Genomic DNA, 21841 nt, shown 5'->3' with positions numbered 1-21841 from the left:
AATTGTGAGTATGGCAATGTTCAAAAAATAAAAGCCTCATTATTTACATTAGTATTTCTCTGCTATTGCATATGATAAACCTGAGTTTGGGGAAAAAATGCTTCCAACTTGAAAACATATACATGTAACCCCATTTTTCTGATGACATAATAATCGACCACTATCTCTTAGCTCTAAGAGAGTTTGTTGACCGTTTGATGTGTTGTTCTGTACAATGTCTTTTGTGTATTCCAATAATCGTTCAATGTACTATTTTCTTTAATTATTTTTATTATCAAATAATAGTTGCTCAGCATGAGATGCCAGTGTACTAAAACTGACTAATAATCTAAAAACAGAACAAACAAAAAATCAACATTTCCGACTATTTCAAATAGTCAAAATAATTATTGAAATTGTATCCCTGCACACATCTACACCAATCAACATATCGACCATACAAGTATTCATTCAGTGAGGACCGTCTACATTTCTTCCAAGTTTACGGTCGTTAACTTAAGTATTGACTTCTTATTCGAAACATTGTTTGTGTGTTTGCTTTCTGAATCGACAACATATTCTGTGTTTTACGATTGTATTTAAGTTCCTTTTTTGTGCCTATCAGTGAGTATTGATATTGATAAAATATTAGACATTACACCCTCTTTATTACAAAATAAAATGTTCGTACACTTGCCACTAATGAAAAGGATTTCTGTCTCACCGGTCAATTATCTCCCAACACCAACTGAAAACTCTGAACAATAAATATTGAAATAATGTTTTGACTTTTGCGGTAAATTCTGCAAATTTCAGACAATGCATTAAGGGCATATCCAACAGTTTATTTCTGACAGTGAGAATTTTTTCTTTTTAAGATATGTAGGGTAATTTTACCTGCTCAAATCTAATATGTAATAAAAAAAATATACCTTGATGTGCTTCATTTTGAGTTAATTGAGGTCGAAATTTCAGATATTTGCTCTAAAATCGGATTTGTTGACGTATTTTTCCTCCCGAGAGAAATGCACAACTTTTTTGTTTTAAAAGATAAAGACAAGCTGTTAGTTGTTAAATTATTTATAGGTTTTTCTTTTATATTAGTATCATAACAAAATGCATCATTGAATTTTTCATGAAATTTGGTACAAATAATTTTTATACGTAATCAAAACGAGAGCCATTTTAAAAAAGAGGGGTCCATGATCTCGTTTAAACTTTAAATCAATTTGAATGATAAAAATCAGTCGAAAAATGCATCTTTTCCCGATATATATCACAATTTGACTTAGCAATAATAACATTTTACGTTAGCAACATCATTACCTCTCCTGTAACTGTAACATATGCCCTTAATACAAGTCACTGTTTCAGTAGACTTTTAGACACATCACTTGTATTCAGATCAGTACTACATAGTAGCTTTAAGAGCAATGTCGGTATCATGTTGATGTGTGCATATACACACACGTTTCTGTAAAGTTTGACTCTAGACTATACAGATATAAAAAAACACCTACTATAAGCGAATCTACTGAACAATACTGAATTTAATGCAGTAGATAAACATGCACAGAAAGACAGAAAAGACGAAAATATTCATTATTCAGTGCTTTAAGAGCTTTTAAATAAAACTGCTTGTATAAGATCAAAATTGGTTTACTAATGTGTGCTTTGTAGGAAATGGTCACAGCTTATCAGTTTCAAACATGCAAAATGAAGTATTAAAAGTATGTGAAAGCAGTTATAACTCATTTCTTCCAAATATGTTAAAGGATTTTTGCGAAAAACATGGGTCTAAAGCTCAAGTCAATTTTTGGCTTTCAAAGTTTAGATTATTATATAATGGAACTCAAGATAAAAAAGGTAAGATTTTAATAAAAGATTCTATTTTGTTTAAATTTTGCGATCTTACATTTTTTTTTTATAGATAAAGCAGGTATTGAGACAACACCAAAATAGCAACGAAGGCACTACTGGTATAGGTTTTTCTTAATGTTGAAGGCGGTTCAGTTGCGTATAAATACTTAATTCCAATAACCGTTTCATGCGCTATTTTCTTAAATTATTTTTATTATCAAATAATAGTTGCTCAGCATGAGATGCCAGTGTACTAAGACTGACTAATAATCTTAAAACAGAACAAACAAAAAAAAACAACATTTCCGACTATTTCAAATAGTCAAAATAATTATTAAAATTGTATCCCTGCACACATCTACACCAATCAACATATCGACCATACAATTATTCATTTAGTGAGGACCGTCTACATTTCTTCCAAGTTTACGGTCGTTAACTTAAGTACTGACTTCTTATTCGAAACATTGTTTGTGTGTTTGCTTTCTGAATCGACAACATATTCTATGTTTTACGATTGTATTTAAGTTCAATTGTTGTGCCTATCAGTGAGTATTGATATTGATAAAATATTAAACATTACACCCTCTTTATTACAAAATGAAATGTTCGTACACTTGCCACTAATGAAAAGGATTTCTGTCTCACCGGTCAATTATCTCCCAACACCAACTGAAAACTCTGAACAATAAATATTGAAATAATGTTTTGACTTTTGCGGTAAATTCAGCACATTTCAGACAATGCATTAAGGGCATATCCAACAGTTTATTTCTGACAGTGAGAATTTTTTCTTTTTAAGATATGTAGGCTAATTTTACCTGCTGAAATAAAATATGTAAATTTCAATGAGCACCTCTGTCATATGCAATATCTGCACATTCCAATTTATCAAGTTTTCAATCAGGAATTTCTAAAATCTAGCGAATCAGATGCATTTGGCTACTCCATTTTGTATCATTAGATGCTCGTAATCTCTTTTAATCTTCAAGAAATACAGATGCAAATATAGACTTTCGAAAACAAGAATCAATCTTATAAACCTTCGCAAAATTTAACCTTTCGAATGGTTTGACCACACTGTCAAACGTATAAATTATAACTAACTGCAGACTGTGTGCATAGCACCGTTTATGTTTAGGAAAAGGATATTCTATCTCTATTGTTCCTTGTTCAAAATCACAATTTAAATCATCCTCAATTAGACAATTTTGATCATCATGTTCAGTATATCCAGGTACTGAGAAATTAAGGCCTTAACCATGTTAAAGGCATTGTCACTGATCACGCAGAAAATTTTATCATAAATATCAAAAGATGTTATGCACTCTTCATACCCGTGTAAGATATTCTCAGCAGTATATCTATCTTTGAACCGTTTACAAGCAATCATTGCATATTTCGTTTCCCAGTTTAATACATAGGTCAACAGTTAGACAGATGTGACCAGCTTTTTTAAGATTGTCGTGCAATAATTCACGTACTTCCTTGGCTTTAGTTAGAATAATTTTAGACGAGAGATGTATTCTGCTCGGAAGGTTTAATTTTGGGTCAAGTTTTTCAACAAAGTTCTTTAAGTTTTGGCTTACAACTGTAGCAAACGTAATTTAATCACCGGCAATAAACTGAATTAATGCATCTGACGCCTCTTTTTGCTTAGGATCATTATATGATATTTCTGATGTCCAATCTGTTAAATAAAATCTATCAAAGTTGACTGCTCTTCTGTCTTTGGTTTCAAAGTATCAATGTATACGGGTGCGGGAATTCTCGCTGCATTGAAGATCCATTGGTTGCCTTCGGCTGTTGATTGCTCTATGGTCGGGTGGTTGTCGCTTTGACATATTCACCATTTCCTTTCTCAATTTTATGTCTGTGTTTTATCTAAAAGGAAATTACAGAGACGTAGTTTAATACATATTTTAACTTAATGTAAACTTTTCTTTTATAAAAAACATTTTTGTGTTTTTGCGTTTTTTTTTTAAATTTCAATCAGAATATTTTTATATCTTTCCTAATAATGTAATAAACATAGAGCTTAATTTATAGCTTAGTGTCAAATGAAGAAAAGATTGATTGTAAAACAAACACATTAGTGTTTTATGCCAGTGTGCAATTATCTGTTATTTAATCAAGACGAGATATGTATTTATCTTTTGACAACAATGGAACACTTTTACTATATAGCTTTTCACTTATAATTTTTGTTTATGTAGGTAAATGCAGGAAATAGAATAAGATAAAAAGACATTAAATCAATCTTTCAATCAGTTTAATTGAAGTCTGGAGCTGGCATGTCAATTAACTGCTAGTAATCTGTTGTTATTTATGTATTATTGTAATTTTGTTTATTTTTCTTTGGTTACATCTTCTGACATCAGACTCGGACTTCTCTTGAATTGAATTTTAAATGTGCATATTGTTATGCATTTACTTTTCTACATTGGCTAGATGTATAGGGGAGGGTTGCGATCTCATAAACATGTTTAACCCCGCCGCATTTTTGCGCCTGTCCCAAGTCAGGAGCCTCTGGCCTATGTTAGTCTTGTATTTTTTTTTAATTTTAGTTTCTTGTGTACAATTCGGAAATTAGTATGGCGTTCATTATCACTGAACTAGTATATATTTGTTTAGGGGCCAGCTGAAGGACACCTCCGGGTGCGGTAATTTCTCGTTACATTGAAGACCTGTTGGTGACCTTCCGCTGTTGTTTTTTCTATGGTCGGGTTGTTGTCTCTTTGATACATTCCCCATTTCCATTTTCAATTTTATTAAAAAATAACTCAATCTGTCTGATATGCAGTGTTGTGTTATTCTTTTTAAGTTGTAATTTGGACATTCTAGTATTTATATCATTTTTATCTTTATTTTTTATTTATATATTTGTGAAATATTTCTGGCATATTAATACAATATCTAAATTATTGAAAGTCTTACCTTAAAATGAGTAACAAATTTTGATGTTATCTTTAGACTAGCGGATATCACAGAAAAGCAGTGTTTGCATTTTACCTTTAACACTTCATCAATATTTCCAGGAAAGTCAAAATGATCTAGAGAGTTCGACGTGTCTTTTCAAAATAACAAATTATACTGCAAAGTAATAACTTTTCACTAAGTAGATTACACATTTTTTTCAAGTTCTACCTGGGGCAAATATTAAAATCCAAGTTCCCTCTAGTGATTTAGGTAAAGTGTGAAAAATAATGGTAAATATAAAATCAGTATTTAAATGATTATGTTCTGAGTTAATCAAGAAATCTTCAACAATTTGTTAAACATATATAGTATACAAAAAAAGGAAATGCCATGTAATGCAATGTAATGCATGAAATTACACATATTTTTGCTAAGGTAATGCTTTTTATTAAAATTACATGTAGACCTAAAAATCCTGCATTACACATTACATGCAATTACTAGGGGAAATGTAATGCATTGCCATGCGTTACAATTGAACATTTGCATTACCCCATGCCTGACGAGGGTGTTAATTTACTCTATCACATGACTGAGAGGGTGACAAGTGGTTTGCATATCACCTCTCATCAAAACTAATAAAAAATCGATTATTTAAAGGACAATGAATTGAATTGTATATAAAGTTATTAAAGACAATGCTTAAGTTCTTCATTTTAACTCAAATTATCTTATTTGACTGCTAACATAAAAATGAATAAATATCTTGCTTCACTTTTGTTGCTTGATCTAATATCGGTAACGTTGCTAGGTATGTGCCGTCATAGAAAATACTTTTTAAATAAATGTATCTGTAAAAGACAATAATGGTAGGACATTCAGTATAATAAATTGAATAACACATAGCTGAGAGGGTGATGTAGTAGATTGGTGCCCCTCGAAAAAACATTGTCAATCTTTGCTTTGCCGCGGTTAACAGTGTTATGTATACAGTGTTATAGATCAAACATATTCGTTCAGTATATAATTACTTGTGTTTGTTTAAATGTCTTTGTTATCGAGTTATGCCATTTCAATGTATACTTTATAGTGTGACGCTCAGTTTAAAATATCGACAAACATAGTGCTATCTTTGTTAAAAGTAACATAGAGTATGACATGACAGAATTATTTCTTTAACATGTCATACAGTAGGAATGACGTTCCAATGAATTGCAATATTTCGTTAGAGTAATATTCAGAGGAATAGATGCAATAAGCATATAATCAAAGTGAGAAAAAAAACCTACAGGAAATAGTTCGTCTATATGAGGTAACTTGAAGTTAAAAATCATAGTAGTTAATATTCATACGTCATGCCATTTGTATGAAGTGCAACACTCATACACGTAAAGATTTCAAGGAGGATATAAGTTATCTAAATAAATTTCAAATGCCAAACTTTTCTTCTTAGCAAACCTATGAATTATCTTTAAGTAACGAGTGTTGTATGTATTTGATGTTTCTATGACTACTACATAGTTGTTTAAATGATATATTTTAGCAAAAATAAACTCTGTTTGGTCCTGATATTTCAAAATGTTTTTTTCAATGTTAATTTAAAAAAAGTAAGACTTGAAATTCTAGTATAGGTTATCAAAGAAACGAACAAAGTCCTTCAAAAAATGTAAAACGACTGTTGAATTATAATATATCACAAAATATACAATTATTCAGGACAAATTTATACACAGTAAATAATTCAAAGTCAATCCTAATCATGCTAATGTAAACGGTCTATTACAATCTCTAACAGTTTAACAAAGTATTGAAAAATCATTTAAACTGTTGTTTCTGCAATTATATTTCTAGAATAATTACACCTTATGTAAGAATCCTGGGTTTTGATTGGTTGATAGCGCCAGTGTATTTTTCCGCAATTTACTGTTATCAAATGAATATCGTTAATTTTTTTACGCCGCCGGGGTATATGCAAAACGGATTTGCCTTTTTTACCCTCTCTGCCGTGGAATGTGCCAAACAATACTCTAGCCGACTGGACGCTTGTAACGTCACGATCATCAATGCGTTTTAACATTCAGTGTAATTAAACAGATATAGCATGTTCTTGAGAGGTATTTGAGAAAAATACTTCTCCTTAACATGGTATATCTGTTCAATATATTATCATAATCGTTGTGTTTTGTAATATAATGTCCCAAATTATGATATGTGTCATGTATGCTAACATAAACGAAAAAAAACTGACCTTTTAAATAGATCCAAAGCCGGTACCAGTTTCACTTATAAAGTGTAGCTATGGATATTTCACAGATGGACGGTATAGTGAAAATGTTGGTAGCTGTTTGTCAATGAAAAGCGTCCTTTGTCGTTATAACGGTATATTACTTATATTTTTCAGCAATAATAGCCTTGAAATGTCTGCTAACTTTTCAGTGAATATTCATTATTTTTTAGTTTTAATTTTACAGTATAAAACTGTTTTTAAGTATTTTTAATGTCACTCAAATCTTAACGTATATTAATATTATTTTTAAAAGTCTTATAAATTTTTGCCTGTTTATGATTGAATATCAGTAGGTTTATACATGTACGATCAGAACTATACATATAATGCATCTCATATCTGATATCAGTAGAATGTCATGCGCTACGCCATTGTTTCATTCTGACAAAAATAAAGTTAATGTGTTTTAATTTTGCGAACGACAATTAAAAGTAACGTACTTTGATTCATTTAAAGAAAAACAAAAAGAAAAGTTAAAGGGGTGTATATTTGAAACATTGTGACATAGGTACAAACTCATGTTTTTGTCGATAGTATCATGTCGAAACAATAATATAAAGAAACCATCAACAAGTATCGTATGTAGCTTGGAAATCACAATAATACAACCCATTGCAAACTGTCATGTTGGTTATTAATGAAATGCATTAAGCGAAAGAACCTAAAATCATAATATGGATACAATTTCAAAAACATGAAAAACTGTTACTTATTCCGTGTCCAATTTTCATTTTTTATAAGCCACAAACTTATGCTAACGCAAATTCCTAACATGTCCAGTCAATACCTGTGTATTATTTTAGGTAACAACACTTTTTATTGGGACACGTCTTTTCCGTCTTCTTCTATATAAGAAATACACTAACATCATCACACGTTAATATTTTCTTCCTCTAAGATAAAGAAATGTCATCATCTACACCATCGTATGAAAAGTCATCGGCTACACCATCAATAGAAAAGTCGCAATCTACACTATCGAATGAAAAATTGTCTCCTACACCATCGAATGAAACGTCGCCATTTATACCATCGAATGAAAAGTTTTCAACTACACCATCGAATGAAAAGTCGCCATCTACACCATCGAATGAAAAGTCGTCATCTACACCTTCGAATGAAAAGTCGTCATCTACAGAATTTGATAACCCATTGATGACAACACATACTAGTTCATATTCCAAATCAGTTAAATTAACGGGTAAATATCTAATGTTACCATATGGTATATACATCTATCTAATGAATAATACTTTGTGATGCCCGTCTAGATTGGATAAAGTTACTGTTGTCATTGGGTTATTGCTGCAAACATTTCCGTCTTTTATTCTTGACAAAATGAAAACAACATCGATATTTCTTCATTTGAAAGGGATGCCAATTAACAAAAAATTGTAATGGTTCCGCGGAACCCAGTGTCTCGCCTACTTATGCTGTAAATAGAGAACAAAGATGAGGAAAAAATTCAATAAAAATATTCCTCTTGATATTATCACTTGATTGTAATGAGCTTCTGTCCAAGTTTGGTAAAAATGCAGGATAGTTTATGAATCTAATAAATGATTTAAAAACTTTAACTGCAGACTGTATGTAATGTTAACTGGAAGAAAAACTAAGTCCATTAATAAGTAAAATACAGATACACAGATACAAAATATTAACAAAATTTCCTTCTAAATACTAGCTTTTGGTCATAAACAAGCTTCTGTCCAAGTTTGGTACAAATTTAAAATAGTATGAGAAAGTAATTAACTTTTTTTTAAATTTAACCACAGAGTGAATGTGTTGTTTCCTGGCAGAATATCGAAGTCCATTAAAAAGTAAAATATTACAAACTTTACTTCTGGATACTATCTAATGATCATAAACAAGCTTCTGTCCAAGTTTGGTACAAACCCAGGATAGTTTAAGAAAGTTATTCAAATTTTAAAAACTTTAACCAGAGTGAATGTAATGTTTCCCCGCAGAAAAGTCCATTTATAAATAAAATACAGAAAAAAAATTTATTTTTGCAAACTTCACTTCTGGATACTATTTTATGATCATAAACAAGCTTCTGTCCAAGTTTGGTAGAAATCCAGTATAGTTTAAGAAAGTAATTAAAATTTCAAAAACTTTAACCACAGAGTGAATATTTGTGGAAGCCGCCGCCGACGACGACGACACCGACGACGACGGAATATAGGATCGCGTAGTCTCGCTTTTTCGACTAAAGTTGAAGGCTGGACAAAAATGGTACTTTTTAATTTGACAATATATCATCAGTTTTGTTTATCAATGTTTATGTCTTAAAATTGCTAGTAAAATGTTTTTGAGTTTCTCGCGTCTGTTCATTTGTTTTTGTTATCTTATAATACCGGTTGGTTTTTACTTGGAATTTTATGCAAATTTTCATATTTATGAGGGGTTTTACTAGCTATGGAATCAGTTTGAATCCACAATTTTCTATATAAAAAAATGCAAGTTCCAAGTGTTGAATCTGATCGTTATTTTTCAGTTGTTTGATAAGTTAAGTTTTGAGATTCTGCCATTCAAAAAAGGACTTTCCGATTTGAAATGTCCCAGAGGTTCGGTATTTTAGTATTATCCTTTTTGGTGATTAATATTACTTAAAGTTGTGGTCAAATGAATCTAGAATCATTTTCCTGATGATATGAACTCATTAAAAAATAAACGAAAGAAGATTTCCGCAAATACATGTTATGTTTGTATGAACATTCGTGGATTGAGGAAAACTGTAATATGTAAGTGGATATTTAATTTCGTGGTTTTGCCGGTTTGCATACAAGCCCAAAGGAAATGTGTCTGTCGTTGAACATTTAAGTTCGTTGCTCACCATTACCAACGAAATTTATTAAAGTTGGTATCTAACTTAAAATAATGAATATGCATTACTCTTAAATGTAGAAAATTGCGTTATATGAGTTCATGCCTCTTTGAGTGTATTTGGTTGAAATTATTCTAAAACACATAATCATAAACAAAACACATTGAAAACTTAAGACTGAGAACCACGAACGTGACAAAAAAATTGATGTCATCCTAAGCGAATAACATCCACATAAACGTATAGCGCAATGCGTTAAGCATGAAGTCACATCTGTAGTACGGTCTGTCTATTCTTCAAGCAACGTTACGTTCGAGTAATCTTGGTTTTATGTTGTGAGTACTTGAATATTGATTGATTTTTCCATTTATGCTATGACATTTTCATATGTAAAAAAGAGAAAAAGTGTTGAGGAACAATATGTTAAGAAATGTCCATATCTTCTGCATTTTTTTGAACGTTGATATATATATAATGATAAGAAAACTTTTCAACAAAAACAAGATCCATGTTGATGCAATGTAAACATACGTATAACGTGAAAACATTTTTTCCTTTTTAAGCTTTATGGAGTAATTCACAATTAAAGGAACATCTCCAGTTGAAAAAACACACCTACGGGAAGCTTTATTTATAATCGATAGTTTCACTTCTTGTTTTAAGTCTACATGTAATGTTTATAACTAGCTTAAACATATCACTTTTGCAACTCGTCTTACCTTTGTACAGGAACAATCACTGGTTGTGTTATTGGTGTTATTATTATATCAGCCACTGTCATAACAGTTATTATATGCAGGAGGTAATACTTACATACTATTCTAATAAATCAATTTATAAATGTTTGAATTATTAGGAAACTGAGGTTTCAACTATCACAAGCAAAGTTGATCATATTTGAACTTGGCTATCATTTTCTTATTTCTCTCTTGATCATATGGCCCTTGAACAGATTTCAGATCAAATAAAGTCGTTGCTATCAGGTATAAGGCTACACGTATCAGCGTGCCTGCTGAAGAAATATTAAGAAAAGCACGTTTAGTTAGTAATTCTGTTTGATAAAAAAAAAACCACGAGATAGTTTGACAACTTGTGCATTTAATGTTTCAAATACACTAATTTAGATTACTAATATTTTTATAATTTTCAGTTGTCATTTTAACTGAAATCACTAGATACTCCGTTTACAAAGTTAAGGTCAATACATATTGTATTTTGTATTTGTTGATAGCTGTTTCATTCTGATGAAACCATATCTGCTTCTGTGTCACGATTTTTGTATGATACAAACCCTGAAACAACCATTTGAGGTGTATGCATGATGAGATGTTGCCAATCAAAAGTCTTCCTCTATACACTATAAAATTGAGAATGGAAACTGGGAATGTGTTAAAGAGACAACAACCCAACCAAAGAGATCAAACTGCCGTGTGGCCACCAATATGTCTTCAAAACAGCAGGAAAATTCCACAACGAAGGTAGGCGTCAGCTGGAACAAATTGAAAGTAAAAATCATACAAGTCTAACAAAGAACAGAGGTTGCTTACCTGGGACATGTACAAAGATGCTACGGGGTTAACATGTTTTATTTAGATCTCAAACCTCCCCTATACCTTTAGGAAATGTAGAAACACCAACACACATCAATACGCACAGTAAAACCTAGTTTAAAAGTCCTAGTCCGATGTTAGAATAGGTGAGAAAAGAAACTAAACAAAAAACAATGATAGAAAAATTAAAAAAGAACTAATAGTAGCTACTTATATGCCAGCTCCAGACCTCAATGAAAACTGATTGAAAGATTATGTTTTTTATCATATGAATATTAATCACAATTGCTCCCGTGGGGGGTTTTAGTTCGATACCATTATAAAACATAAAGAACGAATATAACCCTTATTTATACCCTACTATACTTTACCTTTTCTATCCGCAGTATATTGTTTTCTAGTCCTTCATCCAGAATGACCTCTATTACAGATTATATCTCCGTTGATAAAAACTGCTATAATATCATTTCGTTATCAGCAATAGATAAGATGTAACTTTTTATTAGTCACTCTTTTATATTTTATCGAATATTTCAGATCAATGAACAAGAAAAGAGGAACAAAAGAAAATATTCCCGTTCACTTTACAGTAGAAACACATGACGATTGCGACAATCAAAATATAAAAGAACTTCCATATCTTCCGAGTTACGGCATCGATACTGACACAGCGACACATATATATGCTAAAGTAATCAAAAAAGAAAACCCAAAGAAAAAAAAAAGTAACAATACGTTTTCCGAGGCGTGTGATGGAGAGTACGACCACCTTAACAATTTTAAGAATCGAGAAATTATTCAGACTGAGAACACATACGACAGCCATGAAGGCATGCGAAGTAGGGATGATTTTACATATGATAGTTCAGACTTTGATCGCAGACAATTGGATGACAACAATGATGATTATGCCCATGCATTTCCAACTACTAGGACGGATATGGATTATGACTGTTCTACAAATGTCATGACTAAACGAATGAATGAAAACAGTAAATACATGGACAACTAGTTTTCTTTAACCACTTTGTAACATGATGAACCACATAACCATAACTGTTATTGCCCTTGAAGTATTTATATAAAATAAAACATTTCTATGTATGATATTTGGGTGCAATTGAATTTCTAAATACAAAATCATATAGTTTACCAAATTTTGAATTATAAAATTCTAACCTTGACTGAGGTGTTCACATTAAGCCAACATTTCTTATCCATCCTTTTTCAAATATATCGGATAAAGATTGCAATTTGCTATTTAATAATCTTGCATTTATTTGTACTGTATTCCTGTCATGTAATGGTGTTATTTTAGTGTTGTGTTTCTGTTGTTACGTAGTTCGTTTATATTTGTTGTGTTTCTCTCAGTTTTAGTTTGAAACCCGTATTGTTTTTTCTCCACAATCGATTTATGAATTTTGAACAGCGGTATACTACAGTTGCCTTTATTTATTACACGTATATAACTGAATATCTTAACTCCTGTGACAAAAAAAAAATGAAATGTTGTAAACATTTCAGAATAAAGCAATATCATCTATCAAAAATCAATTTTAAAGCCCGATGTTAAACGTTTTTGATTTAAGAAATCAGTTGTTCAGATAATAGTAATTTTTTATAAGAAAATGATATTTTTTTTCACTGTTAAAATCATTCAAGTTGTTTGGGCGGAAATGACAGGAGATGTTCATCTACATATGGTTTAACAATAACATTTCCTATTTCATTTGATACATATCTAATCACAGATTCCAAACATATATCATCTCGTGTATACATCCTTTTACTGATAATAAGGGAGAGTATTTGCGTCTTCCGTTAGAAGTGGTACAATGCTCATCAACGGCTACTTCCATTTTGTATTTCAGGAAGCAAAATATTTGTATCTAATGAAAATATCTATCGTATCATGTACTAGTAGGACGAAAATAAATTATAATGATGAACCATGGGAAGTGGGGAGGGGGCAACAATCCCGGTAGTGTCATCGTATAAGTTTGATAAAATAATTACATCGTCGCAATAATGTCAAAACATTAATTTCATTCTTTTCATGTCAATACAATCTTTAGAGACATATTAGCAAAATGAGACAAGAATACGAGAATATCACAAACAATAATGACAAAATGTACAAGTACCACAAGTATCTTAATAACGATGAAACAAACAAATATTTAACAAGGAGGCATATATCCATTGTAACAACCTCATTCATTTCAGGCATAGATTACCTTAGCCGTATTTGGCACAACTTTTTGGACTTTTGGATCCTCCATTCTCTTCAAAAATTTTCTTGCTTGGCTTTATAAATATTTTGATATGAGCGTCACTGATGAGTCTTATGTAGACGAAACGCGCGTCTGGCGTACTAAATTATAATCCCGGTACCATTGATAACTATTTACACCACTGGGTCGATGCCACTGCTGGTGGACGTTTCGTTCCCGAGGGTATAACCAGCCCAGTAGTCAACACATTGTTGACTTTAATATCATTAATGTGGTCATTTTTTTTTATAAATTTCCTGTTTACACAACTTTGAATTTACCTAAAACATGTAAAAACTAAGGATTTTCTTATCCCAGGCATAGATTACCTTATTTGGCACAACTTTTGGGACATTTGAATCATCAATGCTCTTCAACTTTTTACTTGTTTGGCTTTTTAAATATTTTGATATGAGTGTCACTGATGAGTCTTATGTAGACGAAACGCGCGTCTGGCGTACTAAATTATAATCCTGGTACCTTTGATAATAATTTCTTATTTCTTAATTTTACTTATGTATGTTAAATCCACCCATAAACGATTGAAAAGTTGTACGTACTGTGACCGGTTTGCCAGAGCAACATGGCTGTAACGTTGAATGGCGCGTAGGACGTAAGAATGTAAACGTCACTCAAAAAAATGTGTAACAAAGTAGGAAAATAATATAGTTTATCGTTCTTTAGGCATAGCCTCTGCAGAGTTTACATTAGAAGTTTAAATTTACTACTTGCCGCTTGTCTATAGGATAATTGTGTATATCTTTTAACAAAGAAAAGTCATTATGTATAAAAGAACACAACAGGGTATATATGCAAATCATAAGCAAATATGAAAGACCACAATATCAAAAAGTATAACAGAACAATAACACAATAGAGAGATGTTTAAGTACAGAACCACGTCATATCAAAGAAATATACAAAGTCACACGGACAAAGCAAACACGATAATGCAAAAAATACAATGACGGGATATATAGTTATCTTACCTCCTATTCATTTTCTAGGAATGTGATTGGTTAAAAGCGCCCTCGGGGAGACCGTGTATATTGGATATTAGGTTATTTGGGAGGCGGGGCTTATCTCATACACGGTTAGTAGTGGTGTTAAGTGTTGTCTTATAACTATGTCAAAACTATAAACAGATATAAGAAGATGTGGTATAAGTGTTAATGCAGAGCTCTCCATCCAAGTTACAATTTATAAAATTAAACCATTTCAGTATTAAAAGTACGGTCTTCAGCACGGATCCTTGGTTCACAGGGAACAGCATGGTATAACAGGCCTCCCTATTACTAGTTCAATTACAATTACTTTCGAACGGAAAAAAACAACGGTCTTATCTACATAAAAAACGAGAAACGCAAAACACGTATGACCCACACCAACAAACGACAAGTTCTGAACATCATATTCCTGACATAAGACAGGTGCAAACAATTGCAGCGAGTTTAACATTTTAATGGTACCAAACCTTCAACCTAATCCGATAAAAAAAAATGCATCACAACATAAAAAGACACACTATAAAATATTAATTGAAATGGCTTAACAAAATCAAAACACACATTAACACAAGTGAAAATATACTGAACGAATACATTTGATCTATAATACAATGTAAATACAAAACCAATAAAATAAGAGATGCATAATTAAAGTGACTGAATTATATCGTTATGAACATCAGATTCCCGACTAAGGACATGTGCATACAATTGCAACGAGTTTAAACGTTTAAATGGTACAGAACCTTCACCCTTATCTGAAACAATAACGTAATATCACAACATGGAAAGACACACTATAAATATCTATTGAAATGGCTTAACTCTATCAAAAGAAATAGTAACACAAGTGAACGTATACTGAACGAAAAATGTTGATATATGATACAATGTAATTACAAAATTAATAAAATAAGGGACGAATAAATAAAGTTACAGAATTATATATACTGCTTTGAAAACAATTTCAGAAAAACAAAAATAACCTTGAACAGAAATCCGTCATTACCAATGATATTATTCACATATAAATAAAAATACTTTTGTTGTTAGGTATATATATATAAGTTAAATATATTAAGGAAACTTTGATACACAATAAATAATTTTGATGTTCATAGTACGAAGAGGTGAACATTTATAAGAACATCAAACACTTATTAAAGCTGGTATATAGACCAGATATTACCCTGAATAAGTAAACATTAAATCACAAAAAAAGCATTACAACTAGTATCAACAGGTCAATTTAACAAGAATTTTCGATTCGACTCGTACTGACAACTAGTTAATAAAAAAAATTAACAATTAATAATTAAAGACTCATTCATCAGAGACTAAAATCAACAAAAGCACATCCCAGGTATTTAGTATTTTAACGTCATGGACAGTCAAAGAAGACATGACTTGTGTGCAATGCCAAAAATAATGTATCGACATGCAGTAGGATACTTCGGAGTTAATCTCTTTAAATTTAAAAATTAACGTGGGTGTGTCTTTATACATCCGAATTGAAAAAATACAAACATAGTTATGTTTCAATTTGCTGATGACAAATCCATATTGGTGCAAATGTTAACTATATTCAAAGATCTAATTACAACAATGGTAAGATTAGCTTCACTAAAGAATTTAAAGGTTCGATGAGTTTACACGGATAACAAAGTGATTTACACGATTTTAGTACAATATATCCGTAAAATTTAGGATGCAAAATACCGTTTCTAAAATTGTTCTACAGCTACAGCCACATTAACTTATCAAATCTTTGTATCTATGAAAAATTTTACGAGACACCTGAATTAATAATTTACCATTGATGCATTGTTTACATTCTATGACATCACTACACACACAGGCATTACAAACGAGTTGGGATATAGAAACACCGTAAGGAATATTACCGTCTAAAAAGGAAAATTAACAGTAGGGAATGAAAAGTCGTCTCTTTTGTCGTAAATTTTAGTATGGATTTTCCCTGTAGTAATCGAAATTTCTAAATCTAGAAAATTAGGACCACTGCTATTTATGTTAGATTTAGTTAAAGTAAGTTATTTTGGGTAAATTTCCATCTGATACAGTTCATTTAAACAAAATTTTGTTCCAAGTTCATTCATAAATTCTCTATTAATATAGTCATTAAATCAAACCATTAGATTAACCACATTATGTATATACATAGTATAGTGTTTGTCTGATCAAGTTACTTCATCTCTGAAATATTTTACTTAAAACATGCTATGTGGATTCTTTTTTGGATTAGATCATTAAACATTCACGGTTTTGAACTTTTTGAAGAGTTTTGTATTGTTCTTTCGATTTAATGGGTGCTTTCATATTCACGTTGACTGCGCGGCACAATATGCAACAACCACCAACCACTCTCATTGAGGTTTACCCGCGTTTCATTTTTTACAAATCTACCGTTTTGATACAAGTCATTATTTCTGTTTGAATAAATGTTATATTATACTAAATCGACAGGGGCTGTTATCGGAGGAATACTAGGTGCATGCTCTTTACTTGCCGTAGCAGCTGTATTGATTGTTTGTAAATTAAGGTAAGTTGCAATGTTTTCCTTTTATGTCTGTTTTGGCTGCTCATTAAATTTTGATTATGTATGGAAATATAAAAAAAAACTGTAATACAATTCAATGTTTAAGCTTACCATACAATCAGGTTAAACCAACGACTTTTGTGGGAAAGTGTTCTGACAAAGTCAGGAAAAATGATAATTATTTGACATTCGTTCCGATGAATGGTTTTGTCGATTTTTTGTAAATGGTTGTTTGTTTAGAGGTTGTGACACAGTGATGCTGTTGACTATTTTACCTTTTTTGTCTGTTTTGTTCACACATCGTTGTAAATTTTTCTCCAGACACCAAAATGACAGCGAAATAAAAAAAAATATATGTCACCGTATGGTCTTTAATAATGGTCAAATCTATTACTGCATAGTCAACTATAAAAGGCTTTGAAATCACAAATATTAAACAATTTAAACAAGAAAAAAACAACGCCTTGATTTTATATCCAAAGTTATGAATGTAAAGTATCATTACCACGGTCGTAATTTATGAACCAAAGGCTGTCACCAATTGATTTGTAAACGTAAAAAATCCAGTGGTGTCTGAAATTTCGAAACACTGTTTAATGATGTAAATGCAAACTTGCATCAACGATGTACTATTATTAGTATTTTTTTGTTATCTTTAATCGTATCGAAGATATACAATTCATTTTGTACAATACAATATATTTTTTATAGGTCAAACGGAATCTTTAAAGAGGCTGGCGATAATGATAAAGGAAACACAAATCAGGTGCACTTATCAAAGACAATAAGCCAAGAATCAAATATAACATCAAAAATAACGATTGCAATTACAACATCAAACCAGACGTATGGTGTTGGTGAAACTAGTACAGCAGTTTACGCCGTGGTGAATAAATTAAAGGAAATGGAAACAATACAGGAGACATACAACGATGGAGCTGATGGAGAATATGATCATTTGCATGAGCTACAAAATCGAATAATTGTTCCACAGGAAAATGTGTACAATAGTCATGGAGCATCTCGAAATGAAGATGACCCAACATACGACAGCTCAGATTTCGGGAACGCAAAATTTATGAAAGCAAACATTACATACGACAAGTCTTTCTCAGTCATCGAAGGGGATTATACATGAATGTCAAATACTTCTTGACAACAGGAATAAATGTACGACAAAGCATCTTAGTCACATGCCATTATTATTCTGTATGACTTTTGTAAGAAAAAATGTATTGAATTTTTGTAATAATGTTGGTAATAAAGCAATATCGTCTTTGCAAAATCTATAGTTTGCAGTCGAACATTTTACCTAATATTATATCGGAGGTCAATTGTTAAAATAAAAAAAAAACCAGGTATTTCTACTTCAAATGCACAATTGAAGATAGGACAATTAGGACACAAAACAGTTATTGTCTTTTCAACTATATAAGATGTTCGCTAATTGCAAAACAAACATTTTTTTAAGCTCTTTTCTTCATCTACATCCGGTTAACAAATGATTTTTCCGATTTCATTTAAGGGTTTCCTATAATAAAATGATGTTTAAATTCATTAAATTATAATAAATCACACTATATGCGTTTACCATACAAAAGATACATTAACGTCTACTTCCTGTTTACATTTCAGGAGGAATTTTCTTGTCTAATGGCAAAGTGTCTATTATCAAGTAATAGTATGACGACAACAAATCACAATGCTAAACAAGAGGCTATAACCCAGATAAATGTCATCAGATAAGTTTAAATCTAATTATCACATCATCGAAATAATGTAAAATTATTTATTTCATTTCTTTTTTTGTATTCCTCTAATAGTCTTATAAGCAGTAGTGAGCACAATCTCGAAAGTTAAATTTTATATTTGACCTCTCCTGAATCTAAATATCATATAACACGGATATCACATAAACGAAAACCTAGGTACTAACTTTGTTTTGTCTATAAGTAATTTCACTATACAGTTCACCTCTAACATATAAAAGAGAAAAACTTTGAAATGTCAACGTTCCATTTTGACTAGATTTTGACGCAGTTAAAAAATGCCGCAACTAACAATTTATTAGAAAAAGCTTGGACATCTTATATATAATTATTTTCAAATAGAGGCGATAGTTAGCACATAATATAACCTCGATATGTAGGTCACCGTATCGCTTCAACAATTAAATGCAACTTCATTATATGTAACGAATGAATTATCGAAGAACATTCGAAGCTGTTATCTCAGTAATGTTAACCCTAAAAATTTTATCGTTCAAGTAAATACAAAATGAACATTTTCAATGAAGGAAATAAAGCTATATATGAATTTACTATCCGAAAATATACCTTTTCACTTGCACTTATATATTGACAGAATGGAGCTTATCACAATAAATTACTTCTATAGACTTGCTTCGTGGCAACTTTTTTTTATTAAATGGACACTTTTGACTTTGTAGCCTACCTTTGTTAAAAAAAATCGGTCAAATGTTAAAAAATATTTGATAACTTATAATCTTAGATCAAGGTTGATGATATTCAGATGTTTTTTTTTCTTCAGTTTTTCGATGATCACATTTATTTTTCATTTAAGAATTTTACATAAATCTTATTAAATATAAAATCATTTGTACTTTACTTTGATAATATCTTCAGTGAACAGAGACTTAAAACCACGCGCACAATAAACAGATACCCAACAAATACATAGTTATCGTTATTTTTACATTTGCACACTAAGGCTAAAATTAGAACATGTTTGACCGTGAGCAAGAAACGTCATCTCAAAAATAAAAAAAATATTTCAACTTCAAAGCAAAATTTCTAACATGATGCTATTATAAGTTTGGGAATATCGATGTCCTGAACTAATGATTATTAGAGACACTGTTGGAAACAATCTCCAACTTAGACGCTTCAATCGATTGCCATGTGTCGACTGACTTAGATATCACCAGTGATATTTGTATGGTCTTCGTAAGCTCATGAAAGTGTGCATGAACATTGGTTGGGTCCATTTAGTTAAGATACTTCCTAGCACGAAATATAGTTCAATGTGAACATACATTTATATGTAAAACCCCCGTTCACACTACCATTTTTTTTAATCGGTCTAATTTGAATCGGTCTAGTAAAACCAGTTAGCGTTTACATTATCTCTTGTCAAAACTATCTCTATCTGTCTAATCTGGACCATCGTGTTCTCACTACAATTAAAAATGCAATCGATTTGACCTATTTACCCTCAAAACTGTAAACATGGCGCATAATTAAAACTAATTAATCAAATGCATGTGTTGATACACTGATACACACACTTGAACAAACAAGTAGATGATGTTATTGTTTCTCTTGAATTTTTAAATTTTAATTCTGGTTGCAGAAGTTACAATATGACAATATACTGCGGTTCCGCAGTGAAAAAATCAACATAAGAAGAAAAGACACATATTTCGTAAATGTATGCTATGTCGAAGACAACATTCATTCATTCGTGTCTTTCCTCATACTTGAGATACATTGATTGATTGATTTTTTGTTGCTTTACGCTGCATTAGCACAACAAGGCTATATCGCGGCGATAATTTAGATATAATGAATACATAAAATTGACTACATATCAGACAACAAAAAGAATAAAAAAATAGGAGCAGAACAGTTTTTACATATGCAGACAAATATATACACTTTAGTCTCTCAGCATAAAGTCCTTATGCAATCTCAAATGATGACATCTCATGTATTGCCTAACATGACACAACATCTTTATGTTGCTATGCAGTGCACAACATAGGCGTGACAAACCTCTCAACCTCCGAATGTTCGTCAATGACAATTTATGGAATTTGTTCTAGTAAGATTTGATATACATCCTCCTCATCATATTCACCTAGTTTGCAATACAGTTGTAGAGAAAAATTCTCAATAATCATATCCCATCACAAATCACTCAGTTCTGTAGTACAAATGTAAATGCAGGAACAACATGCATGTACATAGACATCATTAAAGTAGTGTTTTTTCATGCGACGCATGGATTTTCTGATTTTGTCGCTATGCATGCGCATACATTATTTTCGATTCAATTGTCCTAGTTTCAACATATTTTTGCGTTCACATTTCAAGTTAGATCAGTTTATTTTAAATTGATTAAAACTTAACAACCTCTTTGGTTTTTTAGTAAAGACCGATTGAAAATCGTTTCAAAGCGTTCACATTAGCCCTTAAATCGATCAAAAGTGAATGGATCTAGTTTAAATCGATCTGAATGTCCTCGTGTGAACGGGGTATACAATAACTGAAATTTGTTACAACAGTGTAAACGCAATATATCAAGCCCTTATCAAATCTGTGTTAATTTGTCTTTCTATCTCAATAACTAGATAAGCAGAGCAAGTTAACGAGTAGAATATTCAAATATCAGTGAGAATTTCAAAGTTGTGTTAATGAACATTTCTTTAATAAACACAAACAATCGTCATCTAATCACACGTAAATCAGGAAACATTTACAAAAAGTACTACATTTATTGAAGTTTAAAGTTAACAACAAATACACACGTAACTACAAAAAACTTTACCGATAAAAATTTT

General features: G+C 31.2%; 1 protein-coding gene across 1 annotated transcript; it reads left to right on the top strand.

Moving 5' to 3' along the window:
• Positions 1 to 7951: 7951 nt before the first annotated feature.
• LOC139497447 (uncharacterized) lies at positions 7952 to 12531 on the top strand. The gene is made up of 3 exons (XM_071285671.1): positions 7952 to 8246; positions 10602 to 10674; positions 11960 to 12531. The coding sequence occupies exons 1-3, from the start codon at positions 7952 to 7954 to the stop codon at positions 12432 to 12434; spliced, it is 843 nt and encodes a 280-aa protein (XP_071141772.1). The 3' UTR covers positions 12435 to 12531.
• Positions 12532 to 21841: the final 9310 nt, after the last annotated feature.

The sequence above is a fragment of the Mytilus edulis genome, chromosome 12, assembly GCF_963676685.1.
Source record: "Mytilus edulis chromosome 12, xbMytEdul2.2, whole genome shotgun sequence".
NCBI classification, from domain to species: Eukaryota; Metazoa; Mollusca; class Bivalvia; order Mytilida; family Mytilidae; genus Mytilus; species Mytilus edulis.
This window is presented reverse-complemented; position numbering and strand designations above follow the sequence as displayed.

What these genes read in the sequence shown, in the direction of transcription:
- LOC139497447 (XM_071285671.1), top strand. Translation starts at nt 7,952, where the DNA reads ATGTCATCATCTACACCATCGTATGAAAAGTCATCGGCTACACCATCA. An exon ending in CAAATCAGTTAAATTAACGG is followed by an intron (nt 8,247 to 10,601) that starts GTAAATATCTAA and finishes ACCTTTGTACAG; the next exon opens with GAACAATCACTGGTTGTGTT. An exon ending in ACAGTTATTATATGCAGGAG is followed by an intron (nt 10,675 to 11,959) that starts GTAATACTTACA and finishes CGAATATTTCAG; the next exon opens with ATCAATGAACAAGAAAAGAG.